This window comes from Pararge aegeria, chromosome 20 (assembly GCF_905163445.1).
Source record: "Pararge aegeria chromosome 20, ilParAegt1.1, whole genome shotgun sequence".
NCBI classification, from domain to species: Eukaryota; Metazoa; Arthropoda; class Insecta; order Lepidoptera; family Nymphalidae; genus Pararge; species Pararge aegeria.
In genome coordinates this window covers 3899810-3918904 of record NC_053199.1, presented here as the reverse complement: position 1 = coordinate 3918904, position 19095 = coordinate 3899810, and the positions used below count along the sequence as shown (strand labels likewise).

Here is a 19095-nt window from a genome sequence, read left to right as displayed (position 1 = left end):
TGAAAATGTAGATTTAACAGATCACTTTCGAATAACTGCATTTGGAAGTTTCTAGAGTATATAAAAATTAAAGCAGGAGAGTTTTGGCTTTTAGTCTAGGATTTTTCTGATAACGGCTTGTATGAACATTACTTAAATATCGTTAGGTTAGGACGTTTAAGACGTTTAAGACGTATCACTCACAAAATGTATCGTAAATACCATCTTAAGCTCTGGGAGATTTGGTTGATACATTGTTACTTATGAGGTTTCAATATATTTGTGTTGCTAAGTACATGCATTGCATTCATTGTACTGAGTTTGTTCACAGTTATATTAAAAATTATTTTTGTTCTTTGTGATACAGTAGGCCTGTGCCAGTAATATGGAAACTGTAATCTCTTATTTAAATTTAACCCCTAAATGATAATAAATTATGACATCGTAGTGTTTTTTTGCGTGCTGAAAAGCTACACTTCATTATAAACAGGTACAGAAAGAAAAAAAATTTTTAATAATATTACTGGTTTTTGCTTATAACTCGTCTCGTCTTACGCCGAGTCTTTTGGTTTCTCCTGCCATCCTAGTTCAGAACTCCTTGCATATTAAAACTGATTATACGAAACACACTGAAAGGCTTTAACTCCAATTTATATTTTTCAATGAATGTTTCGTGCTCTCATAAAAATAAATAGCTATTTGCTTACTTGGACATTCCGTCCGCCATCCGCCAGCCGCCGTCCGACAAAAAAACACTGAACCCGTGCGCCACGTCTGCTCCGAAAATCTCGGCTCGCAGGCGCACTAATTTTCAACTAGGAACCTCACGAGATGCTAGAATAGTAAGGGTCATTTAAGTTAAATATTGCGGGATCCAGACATTTCTGTCTAGGAAACAATATAGCTTGAGGAGGGCATTACTGTACACCTCACAATAACAATAAGTACCTACCTACCAAAGTTTAACCAAAAAGTAAGCAGGATATTTCGTCTCTAGACGTATTATCTGAAGCAAAGAACACACTCATATATTTTGTCGAAAAACGCTCTCTCAGGAAGGATGCTGCGGAGTGGATATCAGCGCCTCAGAGGCTGTGAGTGCACTCCCGACGAGGGCCGTCAAAGCCGCCGCCGGATGTGGCAATTTGACGCCCTCTTGACGCGACAGGCTAGCGCGGAAAGGATTCTCGATGGAACTTGACCTACATAGCTTTTATGCTAACCTAGTAGGTAGTTACTTTTTACCACGCAAAATTGATTTTATCCCGTTTTTCTAACATATTTAAACATGTTAAAAACTGGAAGGCTTATTGGAAAGGCAGTTCAAAGTTGGTGGGGTTATCAATAGCCTATAAGTCCACTGCAGGACCATGGGGAGGGGTTGAAGATCCTAAAGATCCTCTACAAGGTCCGTCAGTATCTTTCAGTAGAAGTGCGCTTACAGCTAGTAGAGGCTTTGGTGCTGTCTAAACTAAACTACGCGGATGTTGTGTTCGGTCCTCGATTGCTGTGCCGTACGAAGCGTCTCATAATCACCACGCTGGGCAGACGGGTTGGTGATGGCAGCAGATGGTAGTAGTAGTAGCACAGATGACGCTGCCGGCAGGTGGCACGCAAGAGACAACTGTATCTGCCGTTACCACACGGCAAAAACCCATGGGGTATTACAGTAGGTATCATCATGATCTTATCAACCCATTACCGGCCCACCACAGGGCACGGGTCTCCGCCCACAACGAGAAGGGGCTAAGGCCGTAGTCCACCACGCTTGCCCAGTGGGGATTGGTGGACTCCACGCACCTGTTAGCTTTTATTAAAATAAGTTGTTAATTTTATTGAAACTTTTGAAACATTACGTAAGTTGTATAAAATAAAAGTACTGATTGTTAAAAATTAAGTTTAAAGTAAGTAAAAATTAAGTTTAGTAAAATATGTATAATTTAACTTGTATTTTTCAAAGAGATTTTCGTGATTTTAAATCCTTAGTACCTATCTCAATTTTGACTTCCGGTAATTATGATAAAATATTGTGATTAATCAAAGTGAATACTCTTTTAAAATTTCATTTTGGTTTCTTACAAGAGAGGGAATCAGTCTTCATTGGGCTGCTAGTTGGTAGTGTTGTGGTGTAAGAAGAAAGTAATAAATATATCTGCAGCCGAATTTAATACACCTTTTGTAAACATTATGTTGAACTCTTAGGCATGCAGGTTCCCTAACGATGTTTTCCTTCACCGTTGAAGCAAATGATATTTTAATTGCGGTAAGACTTAGTAGTTTTTAAAGTCAGTATAATTATTGTTAATAAATAAGAGAAAATTGATCCACATTTTTTTCTTAGGTCAATAGTTTTAGAGAAGTAAAAAGTGAAAGTTTTCATGTTAAAGTATCTTTTAATTAAATTTAATGCACATCCAGTCCGTCCGATTATTTATTAATTTTTTACACGTCTAATGCTACGTAACTTACGTACGTACGCGTAAGGCACGGAATAATTTAGAAAAATTTGCGTGTTTTATACACCATTTTTTTTTCGTATTAGTTTACATATTTGTATGTATTTGTAAACTTTCTGTCAAGCCTACGCGTAGATGTAAACGTCGAAGTGTATGTCATTCCCGCGCTCGCTCTTCATGCGTAATGTCAAGTAGTTGAAGCCAAGTCCTCCTGATGTCACGTTGGCAGAAGCATCAGAGTTGGTCCTATCGTAGGCGAGGATACCCTGGAAAATTTGTATATATCAATCATAATCTTCATCGTCCTCATGTCTCACTGCTGAGAACCTACGGGCCTGTTATAGCCTTAATACAGAATTTGCTCGCTTGCAATCTTGTGATACTTATTTCAGCAGCCATGCTTATTTCAGCCGCAAAGCAGCATTGTTGCAATGCTGTAATCCCAGTAGCGTGCATAGAGGGTATGCACAGGGTATGCAGATGATATAAAATTAGGAAAATCCCCAGTACGAGTTATAAATACTCAAGGGTAGTCTTTTTATAACTCTTACAATGCCTATCCTTAAGTTTTTTATAACTTGTACTAGAGATTTTCTTCATTTTATATCATCTGCATACCCTGTGCATACCCTCTATGCACGCCACTGTATATTTCTGTCTGAAGGGCGTGGTTGTAGTAATCCCAGCCACATGAGGCTTAACATCTACGGCTCAGGTTGATGGACGTACGATGCAGGACGTGTTCCTAGTGTTCCCTTATGATAAGCGATGGATTTCCTCTTACCATCAGGTGGGCTTGGTGTGTCAATTATTATGACTAGGTATATAAAAAAATAACATTCGTCGCCAATTTTTACCTGAATAGATCTTCCGTAACCAAATGATGCGGGCATCGTAAAGTTGAATAGTTCAACCCGTTTCCTGAACATCCTTGAGCTGTACTTAACGTCGCGGTGCAAGACCTGCTGTCTCAGCACGTTGGTCCCCATAAATGTATGTGAGCATTCTATAATGACAACCGCTGCTACTAGCGCCGCGAAGAAAATGTAGACCTTCATGTTGAGAATAAAGTGTACAAGAAGGTTTATATATAACAGCGTTTAGTTTTAACTAAATGACGTTTTATATACGATCGATTCGTTTTATATAGTTCCATAAATGAGATAAAAATGTCTTTGTGTGTGTGAATTTTGGAAACTGAAGTGTGATGCGGACACATTGAGTACGGTTCCGTAGATATAATTTTTGTTGGCTTCTTAAGTTCTTTACATAAAATTGTTGGTAGAAGTAAAGCTTTTTGTGACATAGCTCGTCCGGGGAAGTACTACCGCCTTTGCTTATTTCTGCTGCAAAGCAGCATTGTTGCAATGCTGTATTCCAGCCCGAAAGGTGTGGTTGCTGATGTAATTACGGGCACATGTTGATCGACACAGACCTGCATGTTGCAGGACCAGTTCCTTGCACCACTTACTATCAGGTGGGCGATCTAAGTATGCCCATACGTAGACCACCTGGTCCCACTATCACTATGAAAAAGCATTATTCCATCAGCAAGTGTTGTGGTACAATTAGGTTACTATTGTAATAGTTGTAAGCCGGTCGTGTCTAATCATTTACATACAAAATCGCACAACATCGAACAAGTGCTGTCAAACTAAGTGTATGTATAGTTCCCCAGAGAGCAAACGAAAAAAAATAGAAGCATAACTACTTCCTAAAAAATAGCCTCAAAAAAACATAGCCTCTGTGGGAGTGGCTAATAAAGTGTGCCCCGCATGCGTTTATTAAGCTAGTCACAATGGTGACGGATCAACAGTCGGCGAATTACGGCTCGTCTCTTGCTGTCGCCTGCCTGTACATACAGACTGTGGCGTGCATAGAGGGCATGCACAGGATAGGCATTCCAGTACGAGTTAAAAAAAGCCCACCCTTAAGTATTTATAAGCGGACTAGAGATTTTCTTCATTTTATATCATCGGCATACCCTCTATGCATACAGTAGAAACAATCATGTATTTTGCGATTCGATCGATAGTGCGTGCGCATATAAACTTATTGATAACCATTTTGAATGACAATTAGTTAGAAAGGTCGACTTCTATATTTTTTTCGTTCGATGTTGCCAGGCCACAAAAATTCAAAGCAGGACAGTTATGCGTAAAACTAACATCGTTTTCAAGTAAACTAAAGGAAGGTCGTATTTGCAACGCGCGACTGAATCGTGGCGCATAGTATATTATATATCGAATCATCATCTTTAAGGCAACCGATTGACTGTATTGTTTTGTATCGCTACTATCGTGCTCTGTTCCGTTCAAGAAGAGCGAAGGGTTATCGATGTTGATACAATTTGTTAACAGTTTCCTATAGAAGAACATGGAATAAAACCCAGCTGATGCTTTCTATAAAAAAAAAGAGTTTTATTATTCATCTTTCTGTCACGCAGCAAATTTCCTTTACGTACAAATTGTAATCATAAACTTGCCATGTCGTGTACTGACTACTTGTAGTTTTGTGATTACAACTTAAATAAAAAAAAATAATATCATTATGCCATGTCACATAAACCCTGCGTGGTTTGAGACGAGGTGAGTTACCTAGTTGTCGTTATTTTTTTTACTCGTGAGTTGATCAATAAAAAAACTATTTTAAACATTATTGAAGGCAATAAAAAACATAGTACACGCATATATATATAGAATACACGCGTCGCATATAGACAGTGACCACCGTTAGCAATCTTAATAACTTCCTTTATCCTAACACTTTTTTCAATTTAGGACCGGTTACGTTATTTTGAACGTAGCTACAGATCCCCAAAACACTATCAAACACGGCCGAAAGTAAATTAATTGTCTCTACTTTTCGAAGTATTAATTAGTTAATAACTATAGCGGTTAGACTCTTATCATAATAATCGTTTTAATTTAATTTATCGCATTTAAAATTATCAAAAATAGTAATTCAATTTAATAGGATAAAAAAAAAACAATGTACCTACCTGTCGACATAAATCTTTAAGGCCTGCAAAATTACTTATTTTCAAAGAACTATTGCGGCATCTGTTTATCAGTCGAATTCGCTGAGTGAGTAAAGTTGGTTACCAATGCATTCACCGACTAAGGTCACTAAATCGGTGAATGCATTGGTGACCGAGTTTAGCAGTTTTGAAGAGAATTCAGAAGTTTAATCTGAGAAAAATCCTACAGTTATTATATCGCTCGTACTTCGCTTGAGAAATATCTATCAATTTATCTTATACCTTCAAACGAGCAATTCTTATATATGTGTACAATATACTATACATACTACTTTACACTACAACCACTGATCTAATACTACAACAATATACACATCGCTATCCAGCTCCAAAATAAGCGTCACGATTTTCATCAAGGGCAGTAGTGTCAAAAAACAGTGCAAACGCCCTTCGCACGTCTCATTTTACACCCGCGCGTTTACCATATTCCCATTTTATGGTAAACGTTTAGAACATTACAGGTAAAATAATTACTAAAAACTATATCTATGTACGTATAACTATGCATAGTATTCCTACATTTATCTTATGGGAAGCATGCAGTGTGGATGATGCGAGTTCCATGATTTTTGTTCACCCAAAAACTGCGTATTATTATTATTATTTTAACTCTTAATTTCTACTCTACGTAGTTGGGGAAATAAAAGAATAATACAAATACAAAGACGGAAGTAGAATAAAAAGGCGGCCTTATCGCGTAGTAGCGATTTCTGCCAGGCAACCTTAACGAAACGAACGAACTTTGCGTAGCGAAGTATTCACAAAAAAAAAACGCGAGAACCAAGGAGTTAAGTTGTGTTGCATCAAAAATAAACTATACGGAACCGATCTCCACGCGTCCCTATCCTGCTTTAGTGTTCAAATCCACACAGGAAATTTTTATCTCATCTAAAAAACTATTTAAAACGAATCCATTTCTCTGAAGCAACATTTAGCTTCCCATTTGGCATAAAGTTATTTTTTACGCTCTATTTGCATCATGAAGTTGTACGTTTTCTGCGCGGCATTGGTAGCCGCTGTAGTCGTCATAGAATGCTCGCACACTTTCCTGGGCACCAACGTGCTGAGGCAGAAGGTCTTCCACCGCAACATAAAGTACGACTCGTATATGCTCAGGAAGCGAGTCGAGTTTCTGAACTTCACCATGCCTACTAAATATGGCTATGGAAGATCTATTCAGGTAACTAGCGGCCGATTGGTGCAGTAGGCAGCGACCCTGCTTTCAGGCCCCAAGGCCGTGGGTTCGATTCCTACAAATGGAAAACGAACTAATCCTACAAAGAACGTGATTGTTTTTCAGTGTCTGGGTGTTTATCACTTATATTATAACTATTTATATATATTATTTATAAAAATATTCATCAGTCATCCTACCCGTAACACAAGCTACTTTAAGGATGGATGGCGACGTCTGTATAGTGGTAGTATATTAATAATCCATATATATAAAAATGTTATGTTGGTTTGTGTACGCTTCAAAAACTCTAAAAGTTCTGCACCGATCGGGCTGAAATTTTAGCAAGATATATAAATACGCATCAATGATTGTTTTTATCTATTTTTCTCAACCATGCAATCACAATGTGCCACAGCGAAGCGTGGCAGGGTACAACTAGTTACTGTGTACCGTTTTTCATAATTTCACGGTTTTATAATTATTCTTTGTTAATTATATTTATTTTTATTCCACTTCAAGTTATCCCTGATGGCAAGTGAAGCAGTCAAAGATGGTGGTGGGCTAACCTGTTAATGTGTATGGCAGTAATATTAAACCCATATGAGTTATCAATTTCTACGCGACATCTTACCGGAACGCTAAATCGCTTAGCGGCAGGATTTTGTCTGTAGGTTTGTAGCATGCCACGACCGAAGCCTCTCACCGGACAAAATTCTGAAATTATAAATTCTCAAATTGTCCCTGCCGGGAATCGAACCCGGAATCTTCTACATAAAACCACAGCGCTTACCGCTGCGCCAGACTTTCTCTACTCTAAATTACTTTCACATTATTTCAGCGGTTGAGCCAACTATATAAAGTAACACTTACTATAAAACAAATATAAATCTCCTAACAACCGATTATTGTCCCGCGATCAAAAGTGTCCTATGTCAGTCTCCGGGATGCGAGCTATCACAATGACAAACTGTATTAATATCGATGCAGCGGTTAAGCCTAACATATATAACATGCAAACATACATACCTTTATATTGCGATTATTAGTATGGATATAAAAACTGTGTCTTATTCGTGGCCTTACAACAGTGACCCGGTTAATATACTATTTATTGGTAAAATGGAGAAACAAATACGTATTCAGCTACTTCAATATTTCTAATCACAGTTTTAAAATTTAATTTATCATAGAAATTACAATGGGAAATCTGTTGGTATGTCGCATTTATAAGCAGAATTTCTGTATCCTTTCGATCAGTAATGTACTAGATATTATGCAGTCTTGTTCATACTAAATAGGCTATGATCACAAATTCAAACAATCATCATCATATCAACCGATTACCGGTCCCCTACAGGGTAAGGGTTTCCAGTGCGCATTGGTAGACTCCACACACCTTTGAGAACATTATGTAGAACTCTCAGGCACGCAGGTTTCCTAACGATGCTTTCCTTAACCGTTGAAGCAAATGATATTTTGTTTGCCTAATACTCATAACTTACAAAAGTAAGAGGTGCGTGATGGGATTCGAACTCGGCTCGGAAAGTAAAGTCGAAGTCCCACCCACTCAGTGGCGTGCACGGGACTTATACAAATATCAGTATGAGTTAAAAAAAACTTAAGGATAGGCTTTGTTCTGTTTGACGACCGGTTGGCGCAGTGGGCAGCGACCCTGCTTTCTGGGTCAAAGGCCGTGGGTTCGAATTTTTTTTCAGTGTCTAGGTGTTTATATGTATTTTATAAGTATTTATCCATATTTTTCATAATAAAAAAAAAATTCATCAGTCATCTTGGCACCCATACCACAAGCTACGCTTACTTTGGGGCTAGATGGCGGTGTTTGTATTGTCGTAGTATATATATTTATTATTTATTTGTAAGAGTTATAAAAAGCCTGCCCTGACGTCTATAACTCGTACTTGATTTATATATCTCATTTTATATCATCTGCATACCCCCTGTGCAGGCCACTGTACCCACTGGGCTATTATCGCTTCTGATCATATCACTAATAATTTTCAGGGTATCCTCTTCTACGACAAGACGAAATCGACCGCGTCAGCGAACGTGACAGCTGGAGGCCTCGGCTTCAACTACGTGACAATGCGCATGAAGAGCGAGCGCGGACGTGGCATGCGCTTTGACGTCTTCATATACGCTTAGAAAAAAAATGCTTCGGGTTAAACAATCTGACCCTGGTTTTCTATGGCATTAAATCATCTTAGTTGCATACATAATGTTTTTTTTTTTTTTAGTATTTTGCACTACAGGTTAGTGCTTGACTGCAATCTCACCAGCACGGCCAGAATGGGCAGGAGACAATTGTCACCCCGGAGAAAGTATAACAATGTATCTACAGCCACTCTCAGAGCACTTGCGCACGAGTGGAAATAATATCCAAATATTATATAAACGGGGGTAAACTTCCCCTATTCCATGTTTCCGTGCTTTACCGTGCTTTAGCAGGTGGACACGGTAATTATATCCCTAAGGGATATAATCGGGAGATAAAATTTTTGTCTCCTGCCTACGCTAGCCCTGCTAGTGGTGATGGCAGCGGGCTAAGCCATTAGGGGTATGACAGTTATATTTAACTCATACCCCTGATCTATATCGTATGATGTCACGTAGCTTTAAATCGATTAGCGGCAAGTCTTTGTCGTCTTGATGTTGAATACCCATAGTATTAGTTTGAGGAAAATAGAGTTATACTATTCAACTAAGCCGTCTAGACCGAGCATTCGTGCTGTACCTAAGTAGAGGATGAGTAGTAATAAGACGAGGAAGGACCCTTACAGGCATCAGCAGTGAGGAACTGTCTATATACTAGTGCGACGCTGTTCGGCATTTACCACGAGAATGCCAAAGTTGCGTGGAAGCAAAACGCTTCGATTTCATCTCACACGAGATATAAATTAACATAAATATAAATAAATAAACTACGCCAATACACACATCGCCCTGTAGCCCCAAAGTAAGCGTAGCTCGTGTTATAGGTACTAAGATGATTGATGAATATATTTTATGAATAGTATACATAAATACTTATAATATACATATAAACTATATACATTTAAGATGACAATATCAATGCCTGTTAAATTGTAAAATGATGCTTGAAAAGACCAACTGCTGAGTTTCTTGTCGGCTTCTTCTCGGTAGAATCTGCCTTCCGAACCGGTGGTAGAACCGTTGTGGTTGACGTTACCAAAGTGCTTATATTATGCCTACATGAAAAAAATTATTTTAAAATTTTGAATTTGAGAAGAAAGAGATTAGAGCCGTACTCGAGACACAAGCTTCCGTACTTCCGCCCCCGACTTCTAACGTCAACCGGACGTGGGCTCGCACCACGTTCTCGGAAGCGTGCGGATTAATCACCGTCCGTAACCCTTTCACTCCAATCGTCGCCTGAGCCGAGGTTCGGCCTCACATGAGGCGCCCTCAGGCCGACGATCCCTTCGCTTCTTCGAGCCCTAGGGTTCAAACTCTTCCTGGCAGAGCCCCATTCCGAGGCTCGCCAACAAGCCCGCGTTACGCTGTTAAAATCATTAGGGTTAATCAGCTACACACAATCCGAAAAAAAAAAAAAAAAAAAAATCCGTACTTCCGTGAGATGAAGATAACAAAAGAAAAAAAAAACTGGCTAAGTTTTTTGTGGGCTCTTCTTAGACCAGGGCGCGTTTGGAAGCCTCCTAGCTTTAGTTTTAAGTTAACGAATGCATTTATCACCATTACCTAGCATTAGTGTTAACATGTTGAATGTATGAACGCTTTATAAGTGCCTGTGATAAGGTTTTCATGAATAAAACATTTTTGAATTTCAATTTCAATTTACTTATCTTATCATTATACTGTGCTAGAAGGGTCTATTATGGCTTATTATTTCTATCATTTTCTCATCCTGTTTTCATGAGATAAAACTAATAAACTGGTACACATATTTATCTCGTAACGCGTAACTTAGCCCAACTGAATCAATCACAGGAAGTTGGCATTTTCCCGTTGTACATACTATACAATGTACGGGAAATATACAACCCGTTGGTCGTTGTATATTTCCCGTACATTGTATGATGTTTCCTAATCTTTGAGAAGAAATCTTTAATACACGGAATAATGAGCATATTTTACTTATTTATTTATTTTTATTAGAACTACCAACAAAATTACACTTATTTTAGCTACGGATAAAGCTAGCCTTAGGGACTTAGGTTAGTAATAACACATAATTTCACTATAAGTAGACATAGGCGTACTGGTATATACATTATGCACTGGTTAGTATTTACGATAACTTAATTTAATACAAGAATTTAAATGAAAGAATAATGTGTTTCTATTTAAATTCCTTTAAAACTACAAACTTTATCAATCAATCAATCAAAAGCCCACCACACCTGAACAAAGATAAACATTTCCTTGAGAGTCACCACGGTCCTCCGCCTTACTCATACGTATCTAAAGGTAGACATTATATTTACGAAGATGCAAATTAAATTATTATTAATTACGTATTTTTAACGTAGTTATACAGCTTAATTTTAATGTGATAATTTATTGTTTCCTATTATGTTCCTAATTTATTTAAATTTAAAATATAAATAAGACTATGTCAGTCTTATTAGTTTTAATACGTTCGCCCCAAAATAGGTGTGTACAAAAGTCAAGGGTCCATCTATGCATTTGATTTTCTATATCACACCCACGTCACACCTTAACTTTTTAAATGCCCGAGCTGATGTCACTAGAACCCGTAAATCATACCGAATAATACTTGAAATACATAAAAAAATGACGAAATCCTATAACAACAAAAACGTAATCATTAACGATAACAGACCTTGGGTATGTATAGCCTCCAACTTGCATTGCAGCAGCGTTTTTTTTTCACAAATAAATGATGGTGCAGTCTAAGATGATAGCGGGCTAACCTGTTAGCGAGTATGTTTGTCATACTCCTAATCAGTTTTTACGCGTGGTGGGTTTATAATCTACCGTCTCGCTAAGAAGAGATGATGCCTGTACTCAGACGTGAGACGTTAATAAATAAATAAATATACTACGCCATCTAGTCCCAAAGTAAGCGTAGCTTGTGTTATGGGTACTAAGATAACTGATGAATAACTTTATGAATAATATACCTACATAAATACTGACACTGAAAAACATTCATGTTCATCACACAAAGATTGTCCAGTTGTGGGAATCGAACTCACGGCCTTTGACTCAGAAAGCAGGGTTGCTGTCCACTGCGCCAATCGGCCGTACAATAATAGTTAATAGGCTGCGCATGATGATGATGATGAGATAGTAATATCAATAACGATTACGTTTTATTGGTTGTGGATTCTTTTTTAAAACAGAGCACTTTTCCGGTTCAGTTCCACCTTTGCAGCTATCCTCTAGCTAGACGTTGATAACCTATTGTTAAAAGGGCTTCGGACTCTCTTACGGCGTGGTGGACCGAGTTCGAGCCCCAGCACGCAACTCTAACGTTTCTAAGTTATGTGCGTTTTAAGTAATTAAAAATGTCACTTGCTTCGACGGTGAAGGAAAACATCGTGAGGAAACCTGCATGCCTAGTTCTACGTAATTTTCTCAAAGGTTTGTGGAGTCCACCAATCCGCACTGGGCCATTGTGGTGGACTACGGCCTTAACCCCTTACTGTGGGAGGAGAACCGTGCCCTGCAGTGGGCTGGTAATCGGTTGGTCATGACCAAGATGATGCTGTAACGGTGAAGGAAAACTGCAAGCCTAAGAATTCTCTATAATGTTCTTAATGGCATGTGCAGTATACCAATCCGTACTTAGCCAGCGTGGTGGACTACGGTCATTCGCCTTTAGTGGGCCGATAATGGTTTGATGATGACGTTAAATATGAGCTATCCTCTGATATTTACTAGAGTGTTTTTTCCTACAGTTGGAGGAAATATCATAACATTCTAAATGTTTACTTTAGAAAGAAAAAGAAAGAAAGAAAGAAAAATTTATTTTTTACATTGCGCCACACATTACAATATTCTCGACATCACATATGTTATGTGTGGCACAACTCAGCATTGACAACCCTGTTGAAGATATAAGACCGATACGTGCATAGTACCTACGCTATTTTAATCATAGCCCTATTTGAATTAGGAATATTCGATTTTATGTTGATAATTTAAGTTAAGGGCTCTGAACCCCAAACATTAGTGAGTAATCGCTGAAAGTAAATTAATTATCTTTTATATTCGTAAATATTAATACACAAAATAGACATTTATTTATTTAGAACAGTTTGAAATAAAATTATAAATATAACCTAAAATAAACTATTTAAAAACTAAATAAAATCTAAAACGGCCTCGAAACCACCGCAGCGAGGCACAGTTCCTAAGATGCTGGCAGCATTGCCCCTTTGGATGGCCAAACTAATTCGTTGGCCAAGGTAACTGCCCGCTCTAGGATCACCGGTAGACTCGATAACCCTTTTCGATAATATGACGAATAATAATGTTCACCTAATATTAATTGGATAAAAATATTTCTCGATATTGTTATCGTGCTTTTTAATATTTAATTGAACTCATTTAATATTAACGAAAACAAATAATCAAATATTTCCTGATAGGTTTAATACGATAAAAAAAAACAATCTATATACTTGCTTGAGCCTTGGAAGCCTTATTTTATGGTTCTGTTTGTGAAGTTAGATATATTTTACACCCAAACGTCTTTACGTTGGTCTTAGCTTGTAAGCTAAGCTTACTTAGGGACTTGATGGCGATGTGTGTGTGATTGTGTGTGTCTTAGTATATTTATTAATTATTTATTTATTTATCTATCTATACCTTTATCTATATTTTAATTACTTAAAACGCACATAACTTAGAAAGGTAGAGATGAAAAACGTAAAGCCTACGTCCTAACCACTAGGCCATCAACGCTTCATCATTTCGCTGGATATAGGAGTATTTTTTTTATCCACTACAAGTTAGCCCATAATATCAATCTCGTACTGATATTTAGTTATTATGCAGTTTAAGATGATTGAACGAATGAATGAATAAACATTCATTAGTACCTTATTTTTTTTTCTTTGTACTCAATATAGAAAAAACAATAAGATAAAAAAAATGGCCAGCAGCGTATTGAGAAATAGCTGTAGATGCATGGCAGGAGGTACAGTAAATATATACACTAAAATATTTTTATTTAAGGCTAAAATCCTCAAAACATAAATTGATAAAAAACAGAAAACAAACAATAATAAACAATTTGTTTTTCGGCGTCTGGGTGTTTAAATGTATATTTTAAGTATTTATGTAGGTATATTATTCATAAAAATATTCATCTGTCATCTAAGTACCTATAACACCAGCTGCTTTTGGGGCTAGATGGCGATGTGTGAATTGTCGTAGTATATAAAAAAAAATAGTGAAAAACGCTATCCATGATCGACCGAAATAGACAAATGAAGAAGTCAAGAGTTCGGTGTTTGGATTATACCAACAAAGGTTTACTAACACCAAGTGGCGTGCATAGAGGGTATGCACAGGGTATGCAGATGATATAATATGCTGAAAACGTCTTGTAAGAGTTATAAAAAACTTAAGGATAGGCTTTGTCAGAGTTATAGAAAAACCTACCCTTACCGTATAACTTGTACTGGAGATTTTCTTCATTTTGTATCATCTGCATACCCTGTGCATACCCTCTATGCACGTCACTGCTAACACCTTCCTTATTCTTCCTTCTTAGTCGTTACAGTCTTGACAGACTGGACTGGTGTTCTGGCTTTACACTCTTCTTTAACGGTTACCTTTCTTGCGCATTCATGCAGAGCCTCGATTGTGGCCTTCACTTGGTCCGTCCATCTCATCGGTGATCTTCCGCGTGCTCTGGTACCCTCTACTTTCCCTTGAACTACAAGACGCTCAATGGACTAAAGGTTTAACACAGGATATAATGATTACTACGGAACCAACTATATTTTTTCATATTCCACTGAAGCACTGAAGTCTTTCTATATTTACACACACAACTAGATCTTTATCGCACCCAAAAACTATATAAAACGAGTCGCTTTTCCTGTAAAGTAACATTCAACTTCGGTGTAAAATCGAGCGTCGATTTCGTCGTCAGACTTCTACTTTTTATTCTCATCATGAAGTTGTACGTTTTCTGCGCGGCTTTGGTAGCCGCTGTAGTCGTCATAGAATGCTCGCACACTTTCCTGGGCACCAACGTTCAGAGGCAGAAGGTCTTCCACCGCAACATCAAGTACGGCTCGTACGTTTTCAGGAAGAGGGTGGAGTACTTGAACTTCACCATGCCTACTAAATATGGCTACGGGAGATCTATTCAGGTAAATATTTTTAAACCTTTTACACCTCCACTAGCCCTGGAAGCACTTTCAGGGATTTTCAATTTTTCATGGCCTTTTTCGCAGTGGATAGCGACCCTGCTTTCTTAGTCCAAGGCTGTGGGTTCGATTACCACAGCTGTTAAATGTTTCTGTGACGAACATTAATGTTTACATTTATATTATACTCATCAGTTATCTTGGTACCCATAACACAAGCAACGCTTACTTTGGAGCTAGGTGGTGATGCACGATGTGTAGATGGTCGTAATATATTTGTTTTTTTATATTTATATTTCTTCTTATCTTATTACTAGTCGCTGGGTATTGGTAACCCAGTGACTTCATCCTCCTAGAATTCCTAATGCCCCCCCACCGTGTAGCGCCACCTACCTTACCTAGTAGTGTAGTGTTAAATAGCCTTCTAAATCATCATCATCATCATCATCATCATCATCATCATCATCATCATCATCATCATCATCATCATCAACAACAACCCATTACCCGCTCACTACAGGGCACCTCACTGCAAGGCCTCTCAGAATGAGAAGGGTTTAGGCAACCGTTTAAAGCAAGTGATCCATAAATTGCTTAAATTAAAACGCACATAACTCCGAAATATCAGTGGTACTTGCTTGGCTTTCCACAAAAGGAAAGCCGAAGCCTTGCCTACTAATCTATCACCGTTTTGCCACCACTAAATATAGGCTATTAATTGCATATTTATTTATCTGACTGATAGTACCTGGGTTTGGCGCGTTCTGACAAATAAAATGTCATCCCCTATTTAAGTTCTTTTAGGTTAACATTTTTATAAATCCTGGAACAATAATTTGCAATTATTATTGTCATAACAATCATTTTTTAATTCTATAAATTGCATAATGCCAGACGTTAATACCAACTTTCATCCCCTCTCAGAGTTGTTGCTCAAAACTGTTGCTCAAATTTAAATGTATGATTATTTTTATACCAATATTGTTAGTCACTTGTAGCTCGCTTTTTAAAAAAATTTGAAATATTTTACAGACCTCTTGTCGAGACGCTTGTATAAAAGTCTCAATTAATCTACCATTTTACCTTAATGAATCTTCATAACATTCTCAGGGTATCCTCGCTTACGACAAGGTCAAATCGACCGCATCAGCCAACGTGACAGCGGGAGGTCTTGGCTTCAATTACGTGACACTGCGTATGAAGAGCGAGCGTGGACGTGACATCAGCTATGACGTCTATATTTACGCCTAGAGGGTAAAGCCTCGGGCCTGCCAAACCAGGGTCGATCCCCATCTGTCCCGCCTTCGAAGTGCCTGATTTGGTATGCCCAAGACTTTAAAGAGCTGTACTGAAATGCAGTCATAAATGGGACAGAAATTTGTTTTATTTAACTAACTCCTACCTTATTTAACTAAAATCAGAAACTGCCTTTTAGTTGTACTGTTCTTTAAAAAAAAAAAAAATTAAAAAGAGCTGCCTCAAATATTGGATAGAAGCAGGCGTTACTTTGCGGAAATCCATGATATATTATGAAATATATTACAGATCCTCGGAAATGTAGCCTCTGTTTGGTGTGGAGTATACGGATTGAAGAAATTATAAATTGCAACATACAGATTCTCCTGCTTTTCGCGGAGTATAGCAAATTAAGCTTAATTTTCATAATAAAGCTGCCTCATACTGTTAATGATGTGCTGCAGAAGAGGGCTGTTCGTTCGATCTACAAAATGGGTCCGAGAGAGTCATTGAGAGATAAATTTAAAGATTTAAAAATAATGACAGTGTATAGTCAGTACATATTTCAAAATTTAATGTACGCTCATAAAAACATTTCTAAATTTAATAAAAAATGTGACTGCAATAATTTAAACATTAGAAGTAAGAATAAACTTACAGTGCAATATACTAGGTTACATAAAATTCATAATTCGTTTAAAGAAAATTGCATACAATTCTACAATAAACTACCAATTGACATCTTTCTTAAAAAGTTCAAAGTTTGTATTAAACGTAAGCTTATTGAAAAGTCGTATTATAGTATAAAGGACTACGTAATCGATAAAAAAGCTTGGGTGTGAATTATTGCTCTAACCAGGTTGCTCTTCTAATAGTTTTAAATGACATTGTGAGATGGTCATAATAAAAAAAAACACCCGGCTAAGTTTGTTGTGGGCTTCTTCTTACACCAGGACACGTTTTGAACCTTCGTAGCTTTAGTTTTAAGTTTACGAATGTGGTTATCGTCATCATCTCACTACCGTGTAATTCTTATGTACGCGTCAAAAGTGCCACCTATGGGCCTACTTGAATAAAGATATTTTTGACTTTGAACAAAGACCGTCCAAGTCAGTCCTCAAGGATAAAAAATTGCAGCAAGAAGTACGACAAGGAAATCCAAACTCTTCAAAGCTGTCCCGGTCTTTGAGAGGCCTTAATACTCATCATCGTCATCATATCAACCCATTGCCGGCCCACTAAAGAAGGGTTTAGACCGTAGTCCATCACGCTGGCCCAGTGCGGATTGGTGGACTCCACACACCTTTGAGTACATTATGTAGAACTCTCAGGCATGCAGGTTTGCTCACGATGTTTTAATTCACCGAAGCAAGTGATATTTTAATTGCTTAAACGCACATTACTTTGAAAAGTTAGTGGTGTGTGCTGGGATTCGAACTCGGCTCCCCGAATGTAAAGCCGCGGTCCTAACCACTAGGCAGTGGCGTACACTGGGTTTTTGAACTGGGTATGCATATAGAAGAAAGATGACATAACATTCAAAAATCCTCCTCTTTTATGAGTTATACAAAAATGTTAGGTAGGCAGTGCTTATGTGCATGTATGAAGTGCCCGCCACTGCCACTAGGCTATGACCGCTTTAAATCTAAAATCTTTCCCTAAAGGGCTCAAACGGTAATCGAAAGATAGTGAAAGTTTGTGAGTTTTAAATAAAACTAGCGGACCAGCGCGGCTTCGTCCGCGAATGAGTCGACTTAAAAAAATAGTCGTATGTCAAATATAAATGATTCCGAGATTCCAATATAAATGAATCCTAGCTTGATCAATTTATCACCCCCGAAACCCACTTTATATTAAATTTCATGAAAATCGTTCGAGCCGATTCCGAGATTCTAATTATATATATATATATATTTATCGATAAAACACGAATAAAATGAAACTTTCTAAAAATGAATCCTAGCTAGATCGATTTATCGCCCCCGAAACCCCCTGTATACTAAATTTCATGAAAATCGTTGGAGCCGATTCCGAGATTCCATTTATATATATATATATATTTATCGATAAAACACGAATAAAATGACACTTTCTAAAAATGAATCCTAGCTAGATCGATTTATCGCCCCCGAAACCCCCTGTATACTAAATTTCATGAAAATCGTTGGAGCCGATTCCGAGATTCCATTTATATATATAAATAAAGCATTGCTCTTTTAAAGATACGTAATTTTCTAAACGATCATCAGCGTTAGAAAACGGTGTCAAAGTTTGTATTAGAAAATAATGATTTAGATGAACGTGGTTAAAGTGAAGGTACACGGACGAAGACGCGGGCTGCTGCTTGTATAAAATATTTATGAGATAACATAGATTGTAAAACGGATAGTAGATAAAAAAATATATCCCGTATTTAATGGCAGCAATGCATTGAATAAATTAAAAACATCGGGTTATCATAAATGTCAGTATAAAAAAAATGGAAATCGAAGTAAATCTGCCACGAATGCTAATGGATTAGAAAACCGAACTCGATGCACAAATTTCCAATAAAACGGATTGAATATGCGGTTCAAAATTTGAATGTCCCGGTATTGTGATATCGGTAAAAAATGCCCCGGCCTAGTTGAAATCTCTGTACGAAAGGCCAATAAACAAAGAGATCGAAAAAACTGACTTACTCCGATATGCATTGACATAAAGGGTTTGGAGTTTTACGACCACGTACAACGTTATATCAGTGGACTGCATAGGAGTTTTAAACAGGCTAGGCATAAAGCAAGAAGATAGCATACAATTGAAGTTGTATTATTTTTTTAGGATAGGCAGTGCATTTGTACATATACGAAGTGCACG

General features: G+C 37.6%; 3 protein-coding genes across 3 annotated transcripts; 2 read left to right on the top strand and 1 right to left on the bottom strand.

The window, feature by feature from the left end:
• Window positions 1–2497: 2497 nt before the first annotated feature.
• Window positions 2498–3518, bottom strand: LOC120632643. Its single transcript, XM_039902590.1, has 2 exons — window positions 3293–3518; window positions 2498–2701 (listed from the first exon to the last, which is right to left on the bottom strand). Exons 1-2 carry the CDS (start codon window positions 3491–3493, stop codon window positions 2561–2563), a joined length of 342 nt encoding a protein of 113 aa, XP_039758524.1. The 5' UTR covers window positions 3494–3518; the 3' UTR covers window positions 2498–2560.
• A 2922-nt stretch (window positions 3519–6440) lies between these two features.
• LOC120632644 lies at window positions 6441–8824 on the top strand. Its single transcript, XM_039902591.1, has 2 exons — window positions 6441–6655; window positions 8675–8824. The coding sequence occupies exons 1-2, from the start codon at window positions 6455–6457 to the stop codon at window positions 8813–8815; spliced, it is 342 nt and encodes a 113-aa protein (XP_039758525.1). The 5' UTR covers window positions 6441–6454; the 3' UTR covers window positions 8816–8824.
• A 5981-nt stretch (window positions 8825–14805) lies between these two features.
• On the top strand, window positions 14806–16254 carry LOC120632808. Its single transcript, XM_039902819.1, has 2 exons — window positions 14806–15006; window positions 16114–16254. Exons 1-2 carry the CDS (start codon window positions 14806–14808, stop codon window positions 16252–16254), a joined length of 342 nt encoding a protein of 113 aa, XP_039758753.1.
• Window positions 16255–19095: the final 2841 nt, after the last annotated feature.

Bases quoted from the DNA above. Each gene is read 5' to 3' on its own strand.
- LOC120632643 (XM_039902590.1), bottom strand. From the start codon at position 3,493: ATGAAGGTCTACATTTTCTTCGCGGCGCTAGTAGCAGCGGTTGTCATT. The intron at 2,702-3,292 runs GTAAAAATTGGC...CAAATTTTCCAG, and splicing joins GTTACGGAAGATCTATTCAG to GGTATCCTCGCCTACGATAG.
- LOC120632644 (XM_039902591.1), top strand. From the start codon at position 6,455: ATGAAGTTGTACGTTTTCTGCGCGGCATTGGTAGCCGCTGTAGTCGTC. The intron at 6,656-8,674 runs GTAACTAGCGGC...AATAATTTTCAG, and splicing joins GCTATGGAAGATCTATTCAG to GGTATCCTCTTCTACGACAA.
- LOC120632808 (XM_039902819.1), top strand. From the start codon at position 14,806: ATGAAGTTGTACGTTTTCTGCGCGGCTTTGGTAGCCGCTGTAGTCGTC. The intron at 15,007-16,113 runs GTAAATATTTTT...TAACATTCTCAG, and splicing joins GCTACGGGAGATCTATTCAG to GGTATCCTCGCTTACGACAA.